The sequence below is a fragment of the Notamacropus eugenii genome, chromosome 6, assembly GCF_028372415.1.
Source record: "Notamacropus eugenii isolate mMacEug1 chromosome 6, mMacEug1.pri_v2, whole genome shotgun sequence".
NCBI lineage: Eukaryota > Metazoa > Chordata > Mammalia > Diprotodontia > Macropodidae > Notamacropus > Notamacropus eugenii.
In genome coordinates, this window is record NC_092877.1 from 181,508,258 (window position 1) to 181,528,787 (window position 20,530).

Genomic DNA, 20,530 nt, shown 5'->3' on the forward strand with positions numbered 1-20,530 from the left:
TACAGGATGCAAATGTCAGAAAGTTTGAATTTACATTTTTAAAAGTATATGTTACATCATTTTAATGACAATATTTCTGAAATATAAGCTCAAATCTAACTTTATTTACTCAATCTGCACCTTTGGCTTCAAATCTTTTTGCCCTAGATTCACATGCTGTATGTGCTATTACTAATATGATCATTCTCCTTAATATTTCAATGTTTTGATAATTTTAAATGTCATTTGATGGGGAATTTGTAACTCAGCAATCATGACTGATTTTACTATACCTATATATTTATGTTTTAGTTTTGAAGGTCTCAAAATAACAGAATATAACACACATATACCTTAAAAATTAACTAGAAGCTCAGACTTTTGGATTTTAGAATAATAGTACATATGATGGAATAAGTTCTAACTAATATGAGGCTTTTAAAATTAATCCACATTAACTCCTTTCAATTTTTCACATACTGGCATGAAAAATCTATGAGAAACAGATATCATCAATAATATAAAGCTTATTTTGTTCTCTTTCCATCCTACAGAGGTATTGGGTTAGACAGTTCTCGTCTCCCAGGGGCTTACAATTTTCATTTTCAGTCAATGTTTATCTTCTATACTAAGTTATACAGAAAAAATGTCGTTACGAATACAAAATAATGATTCTGTTAATGCACTGTCACATACATTAAGTTTAATTCTCTAAAAGTCTATTTATGAAATAGCAGCACATGCAAACATGAGAAATGTTTACAAAAATTATATAACATACTTTATTTTCCTGAGCAGAGAATGCAAATAATCACTTATATGCATCCAGGTTTTACATACTACTGCTCTTTTTTATTCAAAGAAGATGGTACTGGCAGTGATTACCATAAACTATGTGAGAACTTGGTAAGTCCAAACTGTTGGGATTCTGCTTCTCAAAAATCAGCATGGATACCATACTCAAGGAAGAACTAACATTTTCTTTGCTATAAATACATTAGTTTTGTCTCTTTGCTACTATTTCTCAGGTAGGTCAGGGCACATGAATGTAAATGTTTTTGAAATCCTTCAGCGAACAATTAAAGGGTGCAGTCCTATTTGAAGTAATCCCCTAAAAGTATACCATACAACTGCTTAGAAACACTATCTGATTTATGTATATATATATACATTTCTACCTCAACTGTGAAAACAAGTGATGAATTAACCTTTTATTACTGCTGTTATTAATATTACTACTACTTGTAGTATTCTGAAATTGGAAATGAAACCTCTATTTTGAGAGACTTTTTTTTCCTAAATGGAAGAAATTTTTGTATTAAGATTGGTTCATTGTAATCATATTTATTATATGGAAAGAATTTATAGTTTTCTTGGAAACATAGCTGTCATTAAGCTGCTTTTCAAAAATGCAACAAGTTCTTTTTTCCTTTTAAATTTTGAAAAAGGTTTTTTCAACATCCCTCTTCCCCTGCCACAACAGTAGTATTTGACAAAGGTTATTCTGAGGATTTTCTTTGTATAAAAGGTGAACAACCTGAGATAATGAGATAACTGCCATCTCCCAGAGCAAAAAATTACATTTCATCTTTTAGTTCATTATAAGAACTAGCCCACAGGTTTCCCTCTACACAGTAGATGCCTACTGTCTAAGTTGCTTTTTTATATTTCTATTTGCATCTTGACCGCCCCGCCCCCCTCCATTAAATGTGTATGTTCCTTCAAGTCAAAGGGCTGTCTTTTGCCTATTTTTGTATCCTTGGTACTTGGCACAGTGCCTGGCATACAATAGATGCTTAATAAATGCTGACTGACTGACAGTATTGAATATGTCCTAAGGCCAAAACAAAATTAAGACTATGTAAAAGACTAAGAGCTAAGTTCCTGTAACTTGGTCAGTTAATATTTAAAAAAGACTATCTATAAGCACTGGAACACATGGTTTAACCAATTAATATTCTTAAACCTTCAAGTACCTCTGAAGGGCTAAGGCTTCACTGTTAAGAACTCACATCAGAAACAGAGATTTTTTTTTTTAAATCAATTTTTACCTAGGGATAATTTAGAGAGAAGATTAGAAATTAGAAATTAGAGGAATGTGCCCTTCATCTAAAAGTAGCCAAGGAAGATATGAAGAGCATTTGAACTCTACTATTCCATTAGGCATGTGAGATCCATCTAGCTGTGATACATCTCTGAAGTCCATCCATCCATCCATCCATCCATCTGTCCACCCATCCATCCATCCATCCATCCATCCATCCACCCATCCATCCATCCATCCATAAATATTTATTAAGTTCCTACTATGTGCTAGACACTATGTGCTAAGCACTGGGCATACTAATACAAGAAATTAAACATTCTCACTTGTAATGAGTAATAATTCATATACTTCAATAAATCTCAACTGATATACAGGCATTATAACATGAGTTTTGCTTTTACCTTTCAGAAGAATAGGGGTAATGTTTACTGCATTTACTACATTTCTTTTCCTTCTGAAGGAAAAAGTTGCCTAAATTCATGAGGTGACTAGAAAGGTGCTGGGAAGGGTACTTTTGCTTGAAATATCTTCCTGGTACTTATACTGGTGCTAAAATTCCTCTAATTTTCTTGGAAAATTAAATCTTCAATGAAATCAAAGATACCTCTATCAAAGTAAAAATACTCTTAGGAGAAATAACACCTTGGAGGGTGATAGTCATGGTAGAAGGAGATGAAGGAAAAAGGAAAACAACAAGTATGTAAAGGCATGCTATTCTTCTTACTTTTTCAATCCCAAAAGCATACAATAATTAAAAACATACTTTTTGGTAATGTATAAATGCTTCTAAGATTGAAGTTTTACAAATAATTCAAAGAGGTTGGTGTGTATGAGAAAAAGAAAATTTTTTACCTTAGACAGGCTCTTACTAGAAGTTCATTTACTAATAAATAATTTTCAGTAGCTCTTGTGACAAGTCTTAGGCCACAGCAGATCTTACCAACCACACAAGTTCAGAAGCTGTCTCTTAATAAAATCTTTTTTTTCCTTGCTTTTCTTCTGGAAGGTGATAGGGTACTGGCAATTAAGTCTATTAATTACCCCAGCTGGTAAATCGTAATTTTAAGGCTAAACACCTTACCTTTCCCTACCTGAAGCAAACCTACTCATCCTGGATTGGAAGACACATTACACCATTCTGCCCCTTGCTGTCATTTTAAGTATAAGTGAGATATGGGGAGGACAGTGCATAAGTTTTCATACCTTATTTTACAGACCCATTGTGAGAAGGGTTTCTGGGGAGGTTCTTTATGGCTTGAAACAGTGGTGATATTTTAAGTTAGGATGAGAAGGAGTATATTTATGAACCAAGTATTGCCTCACAGGCTCCTGCTCTGTACAATATGTTATAAGATGAATGTGATTCAGTCAGTTCAATTATAGAGAATTCTGCATGTAGAAGAATTATATTTAGCAACCAAAGAGACAGATGATTATCTACAAGACTTAGACTACTATACACACGCACACAGAATATATATACACACACATATACAACACACACACATACATTTCCGTATAATAGCTAGAAAGGGATCTTAGAGATGATCGATCCTAACCTTTTCATTATACAAATGAAAAAATTAAGCGCCAGAGAAGTTAATTGCCTTGCCCACGACTGCACATTTAGAAGTAGGATTAGAACCCAGGGAGCCTGATTTTCTGTCAAGGGCCTTTTCTTACCTTTGGAGCATTCATATTTATTATAAATAATTCAGACCAACACATTTCGTAGCAAGAAAGGATATTTCCCTGTTGATGCTGTTCCCACTCTATAATCAGTAAAACTCTTTTTTGGATGGAAATTAAAGAGAAAAAGGAGATTTGCTCGTTCAAAAGCAATGATCTTATTTTCTTCATGTTTTTCACTCACAAAGGCCTACAAGAATTAAAAACATACATTACCTTCAATTATATCAAAATGCCTCTATAATTGAATTACTTAGAAATGAAAGAAAAAAACTTTTATAAATGTTTATAATAGAATAGCCTTGTATTTTACTATAATAATAATGCTAAATACAGTATTGCTTTTTTAAAAAAACACTACAATTTTGACATAAGAAATACAGTCAACAATAATCTTTCAAGCATGTTTTAAAAAAGCTTCAGAAAAGATTCATGTCTTTTCTATGACAATAATCGAATATTATATAATTATCTGTTGGTTACATATCATAGTTCATTTTAAATTATACGAGTTATATAAATACAACCATATGAAGAGAGAGAATGTGTTTTTAAAATCTCTGCCTGAAGGCTTTTAATCTTGGCTTTGTTTTTGGTTCAGGTACTCAGAATGATTATTCTGTTTTTATCTTCATGACAGAATAAATGTGAGATTATGTTATAATAAGACTTTTAACTTCCTCAATAGTTATATAAGTTATATATAAATGGAAATCTGAACTCAACATATACATTTAAATTTACAAACTTTAAAACACAGAGTATGAAAACTCAAATCCAAGACAACTGTCCATAACTTTAAGTTTCCTAATGGTAGTTTTAAATTCAGTTTCTAATAAGAGATTTTCTGTCTTTCTGGCCTTGTGGGTCAAAGCCCCATTTCTTGATAACTTACAATTAATAAGGGTTTAGTATAAACACCAAGACTTTTGGTGTTCAGTAGAATTTCTGCAGAATAGCAGTTTTATTTCACCATTTTTGTGGAAAATGGTATCTCTGACTAGGACATTAGAGACAATGTTGATGAATGTAGAAGATTTTTAGCCCATTTTTGAAAAATACACACTAAAGTAAAAAAAAAATAACAAAATAGCAATCTCAATTCGTGCCTTTATGAAGAAAATGACATTTAATTTTCATTGGGAAAAAAATTACGTCTTGATTTTATTTATTCAGGGATAACTGAAAACTAGCAATCTAGTTACAATCATGAATCAGCTTCATGAAAAATACAAACTAGGGTTTAGGAATGAGGGCTACTAGTGAAGTGACAATTTGGCAACCAGGAAAAAGAAAGGCAAATAGAAAATGTATGCTATCAAATTTTTTTTATGGCAACATAATTCTAGAGAGAAATGGTAGAAAAAACAGGTATTTTTCACAACAATTTCTACAACTGGTTTTATATAACATTTTAGTTTCTTATTTTAAATAATTTTAAAGAAAATTATCAGATTTTTAAAAAATCCTGCAATAATAAAGACAAAACTGTTCAGGACTCATATTACTTTCAAGAAAAGAATTCAGTGACAAGTTTTGAAAACCTGATTCATGTTACTGACACTCTATAATGTGTAAAAAAATGCTATTTAAAAGATCTGTATATAAAGATTTAAAATGAATGCTATTCTAAATACTATACTGGTGACTAAAACACAGCATTTTCCATATAGCACTTACCTGAGGTGCTGAAAGCCAACCAAATCTTTCTTCCAATTTATTCATATCTTTGTCAAAGTTATTGAGGAATTTATAGCGAAGGAGTTCATCATCACTCAGATGAAACTGCCTCCTAGCATAATGGTAACTCTCATTATTTCCTTTTCTTGGGAAGTCCAACCATTCTGGATGGCCAAATTCATTACCTACATAAAAAAAAATATTCATCTGTAAATGTAAGCCAGAAAAGAAAATGCTATAAGGTAAAAATGCCTACAAGGATATTAAGTTCAACCGTAGTAAGAAAAAAAAAAGGTTAAAAGATTTTTAAAAATTTAATAGATAATATAATTTCTTAGAAGTATGACCTCTACAAAAATGGAAGTAATCATTATCTAACAGATATTCTGCACATAATAGATTGAAAATATTTTTTAAAGTGTCTTTATTTTTTCCCATTATCACCGTCAGATCTATTTTACCCCTCCACTTTCTTATTTCAGATGTAGCACTTAGGAATATTTGGAAACAGGACCTAGATAAACTGCTATTGGGTATTATTCTAGGTAAATATTCCTGCATTCTTAATATCAACAAGAACTCCCATTTGCTGAAAAAAAATTCGTATTTCATCCTGAGAGCCAAACATATGCTTAGTTTATCTTTGCTCCAACTTTCCCATTTTTCTTTGCTTTTCTCCCCAATAATCAGAGCACATCTTGAAAAACCAACTTTTATCTCTTGCTTCAGTTAAACCCCTCAATTGTATAATTTTATAAAGATATAAATTGGTATTATACACAAATGTTTCTCACTAAAGAATTCCAAAGTATACAAATTCTAAAGACAAAAAAAGTAAATGAAGGATCTCTGCCAATATATTTAAAATATAATCCAGTTTACAATTTACACATAAGTATCAGGAATATATTTACTAAGGAAAATAAACACCATTTTAAGCAAACACTGTTGCAAACCTACTATTATACTAAATGTACCAAAAATGATGACAGAGTTCCTGAAAATTTAGTAGGAATGGAAAATAGCCTCCCTAGTCCTTATTGCTATGATTATAATGCACTGTGATTTCAAGAACAGAAATTTTTTTTATTAATGTGGCTTAGCAAAAAAACTATCCTTTCTCAGACCACATGTTCTTATTTTGGTTTAGAAAATTATAGTCAGAGTACCCACAGGTGTTTCAGGTGGAACAGCAGGGGATCCTAGAGTGAGTGCTTATTATAATGACCTATGACCCAACTCCAGAAGTCAGCTTAAAGGGAAATGAATATATTCCTATCAATTTAACTAAAAGTGTATAAGCTATTACTGAGTTACTGACTACTTATGGGCAAGCTGACTTGCTTCTAAAATTATAGCACCTATATGTATTGCACAGAGAGAATTTTTTAAAGTGCAATCTTGTTCAAAATTCTTTTCCTATACATGAAAAAGTTAATGAGCATCCAGGAATTAAAAATCGTACATTTTCAAAAAGGTTTAAGAAGGATCTCAAATGATGGCCACCTGTATTGTTAATGTACTTTTAATGGAATAGGAAGACCTTTCCCATTCATTACTATGGTCCATGTGACCTACTTGAGTCTGTGGTGGCAAGAGCTTGCTGAATGGGTGGAGCAGGAAGTGGCAGAGCTGGAGCAGAGCTCAGAGGAAGTTGGTCAGACTAGTCAGAGCTAGAAAGGACACAAGCAAGCAGGCAGCTAGTTGTGAGTAAGAGAAGGACATTTTGCTTAGGGGAGCCTGTTTGAGGGAAGGCTTGATAATGTGTATACACTTCTTGGTTATGATGGTTTTCTTTGTTGCAGTGATGGATTTGGCTTTCTATTGTTGGCATTTGGCTTTGTGTTGCTTGAATAAATGTTTTTGTTCTCTCTTCCATGTGGACAGTCTGTTATATTTTGTGATTCAGAACTATGCTGGCATATTCATAGCTGCCATAGGTGCTGTATCACATTGGCACAACATCAACTTAAGAAAAGCTCGAAAGTCAAATAATTGGCTGGGGAAATGAGCAAAAATAGGAAAAAAAAATCAGACTACAGAATCTTACTTTGTTGACGAGGAAGACCAAAACATACAACCAGAAAGAGACAACAAAGTCAAAGTTCCTACATCCAAAGCCTCCAAGAAAAATATGAATTGGTCTCAGGCCATGGAAGAGCTCAAAAACAATTTTGAAAATAAAGTAAGAGAAGTAGAGCAAAACCTGGGAAGACAAATGAGAGTGATGCAAGAAAATCAAGAAAAACGAGTCAACTGCTTGCTCAAGGGGACTAAAGAAAACAACAGTTTAAAAACAGACTAACCTAATGGCAAAAGAGATCAAAAAGCCAATGAGGAGAAGAATGACTTAAAAAGCAGAATTAGCCAAGTGAAAAAGGAGGTCCAAAAGCTCACTGAAAAAAAAGATTCCTTCAAAATTAGAATGGAGCAGATGGAAGCTAATGCCTTTATGACAAAAATCAAGAAATTATAAAACAAAATCACAAGAATGAAAAAATAGACAATGTGGAATATTTCATTGGGAAAAACAACTGACCTGGAAAATAGATCTAGGAGAGACAATTTAAAAATTATGGGACTACCTGAAAGCCATGATCAAAAAAAGAGCCTAGGCATCATCTTTCATGAAATTATCAAGGAAAATTGCCTTGATATTCTAGAACCAGAGGGTAAAGCAGACATTGAAAGAATTCACTGATTGCCTCCTGAAAGAAATCTCCAATGGAAAACTCCTAGGAATATTATAGCCAAATTCCAGAGCTCCTAGGTCAAGGAGAAAATATTATAAACAGTCAGAAAGAAACAATTCAAATATTATGGAAACACAAGCAGGGTAACACAAAATCTAGTAGTTTCTATATTAAGGGAACGAAGGGTTTGGGATATGATACCACAAGGGACATACTGAAGTTGAACTGTTTACATTCCTACATAGATAGATAATATTTGTAACTCTTGAGACTTTTCTTAGTATTAGCATAGTTGGAGGGATTAGATATAGATAGACAGATAGATAGATAGATAGATAGATAGATAGATAGATAGATAGAGGGAACAGGGTGAGTTGAATATGAAGGGATATTATCTAAAAAGATAAAATTAGGAAGTAAGAGAGGATATAGCAGGAGAAGGAAAAAGGGAGAAACAGAATGGGGTAAATTATCTCTCACATGAAAGAGACAAGAAAAAGCTTTCTCAATGGAGAGGAAAAGGGGGGAAGTGAGAAGGAAAGAGTGAGCCTTAATCTCATTGGATTTGGCTTACAGAGGGAATAATATGCACACTCAATTTAGTATGAAAATCTATCTTACACTACAGGAAAGTAGGGGTGAAGGGGATAAGAGGGTGGTGATAGAAGGGAGGGCATATGGAAGGAGGGGGTAATTAGAAGTAAACATTTTTGAGGAGGGAGAGGGTCAAAGAGAGAATAAAATAAATGACAGGGCAGGATAGAATGGAGGGAAATAGAGTTAGTCTTTCATAACATGACTCTTATGGAAGTGTTTTGCATGACTACACATGTATAACCTATATTGAATTGCTTGCCTTTTCAATGAGGATGTTTGGTGAAGGGAGGAAAGGAGAAAAGTTGGAAATCAAAGCTTTAAAAACGAATGTTGAAAATTGTTTTCACACACAACTGAGAGGTAAGATATACGGGCAATGGGGTGTGGAAATCTATCTTGCCCTACAAGATAATGGAGGGGATGGGGATAAGAAAAGAGAGGGGTGTGACAGAAGGGAGGGCAGATTGGGGGAAGGTGTAATTAGAATGAATGCTGTCTTCAGGTAGGGGAGGAGAGAGATGGGGAGAAAATTTGAAACTCAAAATCTTGTAGAAATGAATATAGAAATTTTAAAATAAATAATAAAAAATATACCAAAGTGTAAGTAATTTAAGTTGTCTGCCAAAGAAACATTCCAATTGCTAATTAAAGTCTGCCGTAGCAAACAACACATGTTCTTTAGTAACAGGTATACTTGATTTATCAATAATATATGTTAAAAGCATTTAACAATATTTAAATTTTCTTTCATTACAATGCCCTCTGAAATGCACCATATGAATTTTATTTTAAACTTTTATTGATGCCTTTTATTTTTACATCACAGTTATTTCTAGGTCTATACCAACGTTCCACCCTCTCTCCTATCAAACCCTTCTTTGTAACAAACCAAAAACCTTATTAAACAAGACTATCTGATAGTGGCTCTGACAGTCTCCTTTTGTATATCTCCCCTACACTTCTGTCAAAGGGAGACAACTATGTTCCCTTATTTGTTCACTAGCACCATTTCTTTTTTGCTTTCTCAGTCTCTCAGAGCTCAGGTTCCTTCTTGTGATTTTTCACCTGTCTATGTAGCAGGAATTATTACATTTATATACCAATTGACTTTTACTCTACTTTGTTTCCAGCTTTTGTTGTACTTGTTGTTATCCCAGAGTCCTGCTGAAACTGTTTTCATCTTTGAACTTCATGGGGTATATGTCTAGTAGAGGGATTTATTCGGTTAAAAAGTATGAAGTAATGTCACACATTTGCATAATTCCAAATGGATAGCCAAAATGGAAGGATCGATTCACAGCTCTACCAACAGTGTGCAAGTATTCCTTTCTTCCCACAACTCCTCCAGCACTATCCTCATTTTTGTTTTCTTAGTCAATTTTCAGGGTGTGAGGTGAAAACTCAGAATTTTTAAAATTTGTATTTCTCTTATTACTATTGATTTGGAGCAAGTTTCCAAATGGCAATTAATGTAATTTATAATTTGCAATTCTCTCAAAAACTGTTCATATCTTGTGATCACTTATCTTTGAGGAATGGTGTTGGTTATTCCTTTTTTGTATCCCTGAGTGTCAAGATAGTGCTGGGAACACAACTGATAGTTCACAAATTCTTCCTGTACATTCAATTCAGCAAATGTTTATGGAAATAAATCTGATATTAAGCTATAGAGAGAGGAAAACTATCAGGACTAAATAGTAACCTTTTGAAAGCAGGTGTGAAAGTACTGTTATCCTTGTTGAAATTGGAAGTTGAATCATTTCAAGACTATTATCTTCCTTTCATGTAGGAACCTGGTGGAGTTTGCTAATTTTGTCCATGGAGTCCCAAATTTTATGCTTGTGTGTACTTGGATTCATCAGGTATTATCTTTCAGAGTTTACCCACACAGAGCAAAATGAGTGTAAGAAACCAGAGACTCCAGCCAATAGCTGCTGCAATCCAACCATCTTCATCCATTCCAAGCTTACATCATTGGGTAGACTTTGAGCAGAAATCTACATTAGAGCACTGTGCTGTGAATGCCGAGTCTGACACAAGAGAGGGAACCGTTGAGGAATTGTGTGTTTCTGCTAAGCAAGTTGTGTAGAAGGACGCAGACAGGAGGAAGAGGCTGATGGGAACGTAGATTACTGACGAAAGCTGCTTCATGGTGGAGATAGGAGGCACCTACCCAGACTGCCTTAGTACCACTTGTCCTCTGGAAACCTTGAAAATGATTCTCTATACCATATGAATTTTAAATATACAATTATTCTCTTTTACATCTTAAAAATCTATCAGTAAGAGCAACACACTCATTAAGTAAGATTAGAGAAATCAAAAAAGGAATATGTATATTAAGTTGTTTCAATAATAAAACAATTTCAAAATTGGCATCAAAATTCCATCAAGAAGTTAATAGTTTGTAGCCTTCACACTGCTTAGCATTTTCCAGTATAAATACTATTGGGAAAAATCAAGTAATCATATCTATTTATGAAAGACAAAATTGAATTTATGAGTGAGGAAAAACCATAGAAAATTTGAAGTTTTTGGAATAGGTTGGGGAGGTGATAGATGGCTATATTTGAAAATCACTTAGATTTGCAGAAAATCTTTAATATCCTTCCACCAAAAAAAAAAAAAGTTTCTACTTAAACTAGAAAGGTTAGTTATGACACAGAATTAGAGAAAATCACAACAGAAAGCACAGATTAAAACAACTATACTTGGGGTATATTTTCTGAAAATTATCTCCATTCACATGGGCTGACAATAATGGCAAATTTAACTTAATGTTGACAAATGCAACACTAAATTTCATATTTTGCTCAAAACCATTCACATAGGTAAAAAATAAATCGTATTTGCAACTACAAAATAATGTACAGGCAATGGGGTAAAGAAATCTATTTTATCCTACAGGAAAACAGAGAGGAGGGGAATAGAAGAAGGTGGGGTACGGTAATAGAAGAGAGGGCAGACTGGAGGAAGGGCTGAAAGGGGTGCATGCTGTAGTGGGGTGGGGTGTGGTGAGAGATGGGGAAAACATTTTGAATTCAAATTCTTGTGGAAGTAAATGCTGAGAACTGAAAAATAAATAAATTACATATTGAAAGAAAAAAATGAATGGTATTGAATCAGACTTTCAAAGTGACCTTGGAATAATATGTTGCTCTCAAACTGAAGAAAAAAAATGAATAACCAGTTAGAAGTCTCATATTAGTTCAAAGAAATGATACCTAATGAAGAATACTACTCTCATTAAAATTAGAAAGAATAGTCTCTTTGCTATACCCCAAAAATTACTTAGGAAATAGAGCAGTACTTTAAATGATTCAGTGAAAGATGAGAGAAAAAAATGAGGCTATAATTAAGAGCTGTTATGTGGTAATGCAAAGAAACATAAAAAAAATTCGAATTTGTTTGGGTGACAGTAAACAAAGCAACTGATTTGTTATAATACAGATAATCTGACAGAACTGAGAAATAATTATTTGAATCAGCACTTGCACTAAACTTCACATATGAGATTTAAAAATATGTACTGAAAAAAATGAATGTCCCTCGATGTATTAGGCAAGAATAAATGTATAAAATGGTCCCCAAAATGGACTGCTAAATTTAAATATTTGAGAGATCACTTAATTGACCCAAGTGTTTCATGGGATTCCTCTTCTCTAAATTGCTGGTCTTTTGTTTCTCACCTTTTGCGGTCAGGATCTGTCTCAACAGGCAAGAATAGGAAAGTCAGATCTAAACTATCTCCAACACAGAATAATCATGAGGTTCAGAAAATGCACACATCTAAGATGAGAAAAGTAGGTTATTTCTAGTATGACTAGCTATCAACTCTCACATTTTTTAGTGATACAATGTAGAAAAGGTTTCTCATTTATAAAGGAGGAGAGGGAATGAAGGGACCCATTCCTGAGACTTCTCAATTGAAACACATTTCTAAGAGAATTTACATCTCATGTAATGATTCATTGCCATATCAATAGCAGTCACAGAGCTGGCAGCTTCTGCTAAACAATGCTAAAACAAAAACAGAGAAGCAGGTGACAAACAGTGTTACAGTTAATTAATGGTTCCAGAAAATGGTGCTAGATTCCCTCTCTCCTTTTCCATTTCCTCTATAAACAGCAACATTCATGTCTGGTTAATTGTGAAAAACCTCTAAGCACAGAAGTCCTATTGGGATTTCTTTTTCTGTAATTAATTTTTTGCTGTTTGATGTAAAGGTCCAAACTATAAATTGACAAGAAGCCAGCTGGTATGGTGATGGAATTCAAGACAATACAACTAATGAAAAAGCTCCAGTTCTGTTAGCTGAACATTTTGATTAGCAAGTTTTTGTGTTTTGTTTCTCTAAACTGTAATGCATACTAAATTTACCTAAGAATTAATTAAAGTCTATCACAGCTTCCATGCTGTGGATGTTACGCAATTCTTTGTTGATTCCAAAGTTTATGTAAGTATGAAAACACGATGCATAGTAGTAATGAAAAATGGTTAAACAACAGCACCTGAGATTCTGAATATTTATACCATCCCTTTGAGACTTCAAGGGGTGTTAAACATCATCAAACATCCTTCTGTACTAGAATCCATACTTTGTCAGGGATCTTAATGGAGTTTTCTTTCATCAGCATGAACACACACACACACACACACACACACACACACAAAATCACCAAATCCATCCTAAAACAGACATGAGTAGAATATATTTCTTTCTGAGTTTTCCACAAGCATCTAGCAATTAATAGGCAGTCAGTAAATAAGAGTAAGTTATTTCTTTTCTTTCTCACTACAATCTGATGCAGCTAGACTTACTGCCTAGCCAGAGACCTAGACTTTAGACTTGGAAGGAACTTTAGAGATTACCTGATTCAAAACCAAGTTTTATAGATAAGGGAATTAGAACCACCAAAAAAGGTTACATAACTTGCCCAAGGTCACACTGGGAAGATATAAGTCCTCTGACTTATTATCTCAAGATATATGTCCTCTGACTCCTTCTACTATGCCATTTTGTCTCCCTCATACAACCACGATGCTGGTGTCAAGTAAAATGACTCCTGTACTGGTTGCTGAAGTAGTTGGGTTGGATGTTCTCCCTAGAGATCTAAATCCTATGTCTCTGGTCCCTTTTATTCTCCTTCTGGAGATGATACCAGGGATTAAATAACTCTGCAGTGGCCCCATACCTTATAACAAAATAGGAGGAGAAAACATTTTTATAAAAATCTATGGAAGAAGTTAATAAATATTTATAAAACACTCACTACGTGCAAGGTAAGCGCTTTTCAGTGGGAGTTCAAGATAGAGACAACAAAGACCTTGTTCTTGAGGAGAAAGAGTAAGTTGGACTTACAAAAGTAAGTTGGACTCTGACAAAAATAAATAAAAAATCCAAACTTCTAAACTCCATCAATGTAGTAAATAATTTAAGAAATGTGTCACATCTTCCTGGGTATACAAAATACTACCTCCCCTCCCTCTATCCATGAAAACTAGATAATGCTGTTATGCATGTTGGAAAAAATTAATATTCTATAAAAAGATTAAGAAAACATGTCCTACTTTTCCTATTTTACCTCCCTTTGAATATCTAGGAAGATATAATCATTTTGATAATATTCAAAACACAAACAGAACTATTTCCCCTCAAGAAAATGGTCTCATTTCAACCTATACAGCTGTATTTTAAAAGAACACAAACAAGTGAACAAAAATATAATATAAAAACATTTCGAAATTATTCCTGGTAAACATCACCATGTATATGTCTAAAAAAAGTTTAACACATTATCATATTTTTTTTAAAAATCGTAAGTAAAAGTATATGTGACAATTAAAAATGAAATAAACCTTTCCCAGAAACCAAAAAAAAAATCACATCTGTTAACTGTAAAATGTGAAAAACTGAAAAGCAAACCACATGTCATACATATTATTCAAATTTAAGACCCACTATTTGGAAGATTACCCTTTTGAAAGACAAAAAGAGAAAGAAAAAATGCATATTTGACATAAAAAATTTAATACATGCTTTCAAGTAATCAAAAAACACTCTAACTGAAAAGTAAGTTGACTGGGGAAATTTACATAGATATATGGATATATAGATATGTACATAACATATGTATGTATGTATGTATGTGTGTATGTGCACCATATATATTATTCAATTCAAACATTATTTAGTAAGCATCCATCATTTGAATAAGATATTGAAGACCTAAAAACAAAAATAAGCCCTGTTACTTCTATTTTACAGGTTTGACATTACAAGCTCATCACTATAGCTTACAGGAATTTTCACTTACACACTTTGCTTAAAATTATATCATGTGACCACTATTTGGTTTGCTGCTGTCCAATCAGAATAATCAGATTTCTAGTTGGTATGGACATACTAGGACAATAATTTCTGGCTTAACAAAAAACATACATATTGAAGAAGAAAAAAAACTTTTTCTCCAAAATAAGCTTTTTTTGGTGGAAGTATGTATCTAAGTAGAATTAAGTCTTTGCACATGGATCCTTAATGGCTATCAGTTGCTGCTTAATTTTTAACCCAAGGTTTATCCCAATGCTTGAAAAAGACAATTTTAAAATCATGCTGCAAATTCTAAGCCAATAAACCTTTTCAAGAACATCCATTGTTCTGGCCTTCTGCAGTTTCGGTGGGTATCAAAGACCCTGTAACATTTTCTTTTTCTAGGAAGCAGTTTTAATTGCTCTAGCATAAGTATTATTATTATTATTATTATAGTATACATATATAATATATATTAGAATATATAATAATATATTATACATAATATATAATAATCATTATTATTATAAGTGTATTTGTAACTATCAAATGACAGATATTAGTTTATATGTTTTAATATTCCCTCTGCTGCAAATTTCCACTAGTACATTTCACCTTTTTTCCTTCTCTGCTGCTTAGGTATCATTTATTATTATTGATATTGCCATTATTATTAGTCATTCAAATGAGGAAAAATTAAATTAACAAACATTTATGGGCAATGTATTGTGCCAGGTACCCTTCTTCTGAGATAACCTGAAAGTTACCCTATGTATTTATCTTGTTAATACATAATTGTTTGCATGCTGTCTCCCTTAGTAGACTGTAAGCTTCCTGAGGATAGGGGCTCTTTCTTTGTATTTCCAGCACTTAGTAACTGACATACAGTAGGTGCTTAATAATAAAAGTTTGCTGACTAGGTGCTAAATCCTAAGTGATCAATTTGCAAAAAGAACAGGAACAATTCTTTTGTTTTGGGTCACATGAGAAAATGAATGCAAAGTGTTTTGCAAATCTTAAAATTCTAAGTAAAAAGTAGATATTATTAATATTTTTCAATAAAAATCCCTGTCATAAAATTTTAAGAGAAATACAAATGTAGAATTTATAGTATTATAATAATTCTCTTAAAAGGGGGGAAATATATGGAGAAATGACATTTAAATAGCATCATGTAGATAAACTAAATTCTGTAATTATCTATATGGAAAAATCTTTTACCAACTTATTTCTTAGCTCTTTATCAACTGAAGAAAAAAAGATACATGAAAATACTTATAAAGCACAAGAAGGCAAAGGTGCAATGGCAGAGATGGGGGCAGAACATATTGCATATGTGGGCAAATTTATATAAAATAAAACTAGTATCATTCATCATTAACAACCTAATAATATTTTCAATAGGACAATGAAATAACATACACATTATTATAAGAACAAAGTTTTAAAAAATATTTTACTTGAAATGTTTTTTTTAAAAAAGGACAGAAAAGTTGGGAATAGATTAAGAATGCTATTCAGGTAGATACGGAATGCCCAAAATATGCTTAATTGTATTACAAAGAAGATTAAAATAGGTGTTAAAACTGGCACACAACCAACTGATACAATAATGTGCAAAACAACCTTGTCAGAAACTTCCCCCAAACTTCTAGAAACCTAAAACAAATCATTAAACCTGTCAGACATTTGAAAAAAGTAAAAGCTTCAACATCCTAAGTGACATATGCCATGCCTCATGAATAAATAAATATTCATTACCTACTAGACACAAGATTACCAATGGGAGTATTCCTATTCTTACCTTAAAATGTTATTGAAAGTTCTGCAAAAAGAGTCATAGTCTGTAAGAATGTTAGAGATGGGTACTTATATGGAAAACTTTCCTTAAGTAGATTACGTAATGAGACTCCATGACCCAGTGAGCTATCCTTTCAAATAGTTTTATGTCTATAATTTATCTTCCAAATACCTCTATTAAATAGCCAAACATAACATGACTTTTATAAATAAGGAAAACAGACTGGGCAAGATAAGGAATTTGCCTGAGTTCACACAAAGCATACCCTTAAGGTCACAAAAGCAAATATCTGGTACGCAAAAACTTCCTAATATACTCATGTGATATCCAGGAAGGAACAAGAATATATTTTTTATGATCAGCTAGATCCTAGACTGCTATGTGATCATGCAATCTTATTACACAGGGTTCAAATAATAATTCTCCTGGGGAACTACAAACAGTAATACTAAAGGAATAAGGATCTTGTGTGCATCAAGTATGGAGAGAATGAATAATTTTTATCCTGATAATTTTATAAAATTACTTGGTAAGATGATGAAATTTCTCAACAATGAGTTCCCTGGAGAAAGAAGGAATGATGGAAATGTCCAAAATCAGCATAATGGGTGGGAAATGGGGAGATGACTGTACTGGATATTCTTAAATGGATGCCCTGGAGCCCATGGCTCTGCCTTGCAGTCAGAGGGTACCAATGAGATGTGAATATTAATTTAATTTTGCAGGATAATGAGATTTCCCAACGATGAATTTCCTGGAGGAGAAAGGCACAATGGAGAAGATTAAAGATATTCAAAATGTAACATGGGAAATGGGGCTCCTTCATGATGTTTGCTATAGCCTTCCTTTGAATGATACAATTAGGATAGGGGCTTCAGAGGATTCCTTATGCTTGGGTAGGGCTAAAGGGCCCTTCCTTCTCAGGTTGTTGTTCAGTCTTGTTTGATTTTTTTTTTTTTTTTTTTTTGTGATCCCATGGAACACACTGCTCATGGGATTTTCTTGGTAAAGATACTGGAGTGTTTTGCTATTTCCTTTTCCAGGCAGTGACTTGCCCTAGGTCACATAGCTAGTAAATGTCTGGGGCCAGATATGAACTCAGGTTTTCCTGACTCCAATTCCAGCACTCCATCCACATAGCTGTCTCCAATTGCAGGTACAATTTCATAATTTACAAATTTATAATAAATTGCTATCTTATGAATCCTAAATTTGGGGAGTTATACCAAAAGCCAGTATCTTTCATAGTTAAGTTGTGAGAAGAGCACTGCAAATATAGACGGTGGGTTTTCAGATGGCATAATGACACCACAGAAAGAGCTTTTCTTGTCCTGCATGGAGAATGCTCTCAGTGGTAAGAGGGGCTTCTACTAATGTGGAATGATATAGCTCAGTGTTGGAAGGGGCTGCCAGGGAGGGTCAAGAAAGCATCAAGTACGTGCAGCATTCCCCAGTGTTTACCATTTTACAGATGTTGCACTGCCATCATAATAAGACTGGAACTGAACTACCGCAGGGCATTCAGCTACCAGAGATGGAGTCCCTGGCTTTTAAGTATACTTACAATAAACGTCAAAGGGCACTTAAGAGATCTAGTGGCCTTGAAAGTGAAAGGAACTCTTCTGGTAGGAGATTATCCATCAATCCAGAGTAAGGTTTCTGACACAAGGTTGAGCTATCTCCAGATGAGACTGGAGTCATGAGACCAAAGAATGAGAAGACAGAGAAAGAGACTTCCTCCTAGTAAATTGGGGAGGGAAGAAGTTTCCAACTTAGCTTGTCCAGATAAAATGACAGAAAAATATTACAGGAGAGAGAGAGAGAGGGAGAGAGAGAGAGAGAGAGAGAGAGAGAGAGAGAGAGAGAGAGAGAGAGAGAGAGAGAGAGAGAGAGAGAAAGTGATCACAAAGATACAGCATAATTTTATCAAGAACAAGTCTTGTCAGATTAACTTCCTATTTTGATAGACTCTCTAGACTGTTCAATCAGGGGATTCTAGAAATTGTTTAATCTAGAGTTCAGTAAAGCATTTAACAGTCATGCTATGCTTTTGGAAAAGACAAATTGTGGACTAAATGATAGGAGAAATTGATGGACTGAGAACAGGTTGAATGGCCTGACTGAAAGAGTAGTTAGTGGTTCAGTGCCATCAGAGAAACAATGACATGACCTGCACTTGACTTTTTTTTTTTTTTGAGTGAGGGAGAGGTGAGGTGAGCCATAAAAGGCCAGGAGAAAGTGTTCCAGGCAACTCGTGAGAAGGAAATTCTGGAGCTGACTGCCTTGGTCTCATTTCCTCATCCTGATCAGAGGAAGCTCTTGTGAGCTTTAAAGAGTCTGCGTGATTTTAAGCTCCCTATCTTCCCATCAGTGCCTTAACAGGATTGATCAAACAACTGATGGAAGTGTCTGTACTGGATGCCAAGGACAGACTGGATTAGATGAGAGAAGTAGATTCAAAGTTCTACAATGAGCAAAGCAGAAAAGCTAAGCTATATCTAAAGAGAAAATCTTGAGGACTACAGCAAAAGAAATTCCAGGGACAGTGAGTTAGCTCTTTGCCACATATGCTCTCTATACTTGAATATACCTGCTTTCCTTTGAATTCTATATGTATTGGTAAGGGAGTGTATCACAGATTTCTGGAGAGATGGTTTGTACTAAACGTTCTCACTATACTACCTCAGCCTAGTTATGTTGGGCTGATTATATGATATCAAAAAGTAATCATAGCAGGACATATCATTAGGGGCTGATGTGATGCAACATTAGCAAACCAGTCCCAACCCCTCAGGACTGACCTTAGGGAACTAAGGTCAGGATTGACTAAGGGAATATAGTATCTAGCCTTGCTCTGGGAATATGCACTGATTAGTGAATATGGAAATTAGGACAATGATCCCCTTGGAGTCTACTTGTGCTTTACATTCATATTCCATAAATGATTTTTTTTTTTGGTTTATAGGCAATCATTTTGTTCATAGAACAAAAGGTGCTGGGTGGAGTCAAGATGGTAGAATGAAAACAAGAACTTCCTTGAGCTCTCCTAAGACCTGCTCAAATGCCTGTTAAAAAAATGACTAAACAAACTCTAGAGCAGAACCCACAAAATGACAGGGTGAAACAAATTTCCAGCCCAAGACAATCTGGAAGGTAAATAGGAAAGGTCTGTTGCACCAGGCTGGGAGAAGAATGCAGTCCAGCGTAGGCTGCGCTGCCATAAACCTGGCACTAGCAAACTTGGAGCAAGCTTCAGAGGTCTGAATCACCAGCACCTATGGCAGTTTCCAGCCTTCTCAATCCACAAACGCCAAAGACAACATAAAAGGTTAGCAGGAAAGGTCTGTCATACCTGGGTAAGAGAGGGTAAGAGAGGAGTGCAGTCTGGCCCCAGCCCTAGGGCAAGGCAGTAGCTACCTCTGGCACTCTTGGCCAACAGACAGTTGGGGGATCAAGCAGCTGATCAGAGGTGGATTGCAGGGATCTCTTAGCTTGCGCAGAAGGAGGATTTTCTTTGCTTTGCTTGTGGCAGCATTGGAGACAGAATCCTCCTCAAAGTTTGCAAGCAGAAAGAGTACTTGTGGTCACTCACAGACCAGAGCACAGGCCTGGAAAAGAGTAAATACTATGCCTTTGATTGTACCACCTTGAAAGAACTGAAAATTAATGAACCCTTACAAGTGTCAACAGAACTGCACAAAACCCCTGAAGAAGTGGAAGAACACAAAACCCAC

At 34.2% G+C, this 20,530-nt stretch overlaps 1 protein-coding gene across 3 annotated transcripts in view; it reads right to left on the reverse strand.

Annotated features, from left to right (window-relative positions):
- GBE1 (1,4-alpha-glucan branching enzyme 1) overlaps nt 1-20,530 on the reverse strand; it is a 290,724-nt gene that overhangs the window by 28,874 nt on the left and 241,320 nt on the right. For 2 of the 3 annotated variants that reach the window (XM_072621635.1, XM_072621634.1), the window contains 2 exons: nt 5,396-5,580; nt 3,773-3,905 (listed from right to left, as the gene is read on the reverse strand). In XM_072621635.1, the coding sequence (XP_072477736.1) occupies nt 3,773-3,905; nt 5,396-5,580 (318 nt within the window). Of the gene's footprint in view, nt 1-3,709; nt 3,906-5,395; nt 5,581-20,530 lie in introns of all 3 variants that reach the window. The other variant, XM_072621636.1, reaches the window with a different exon arrangement.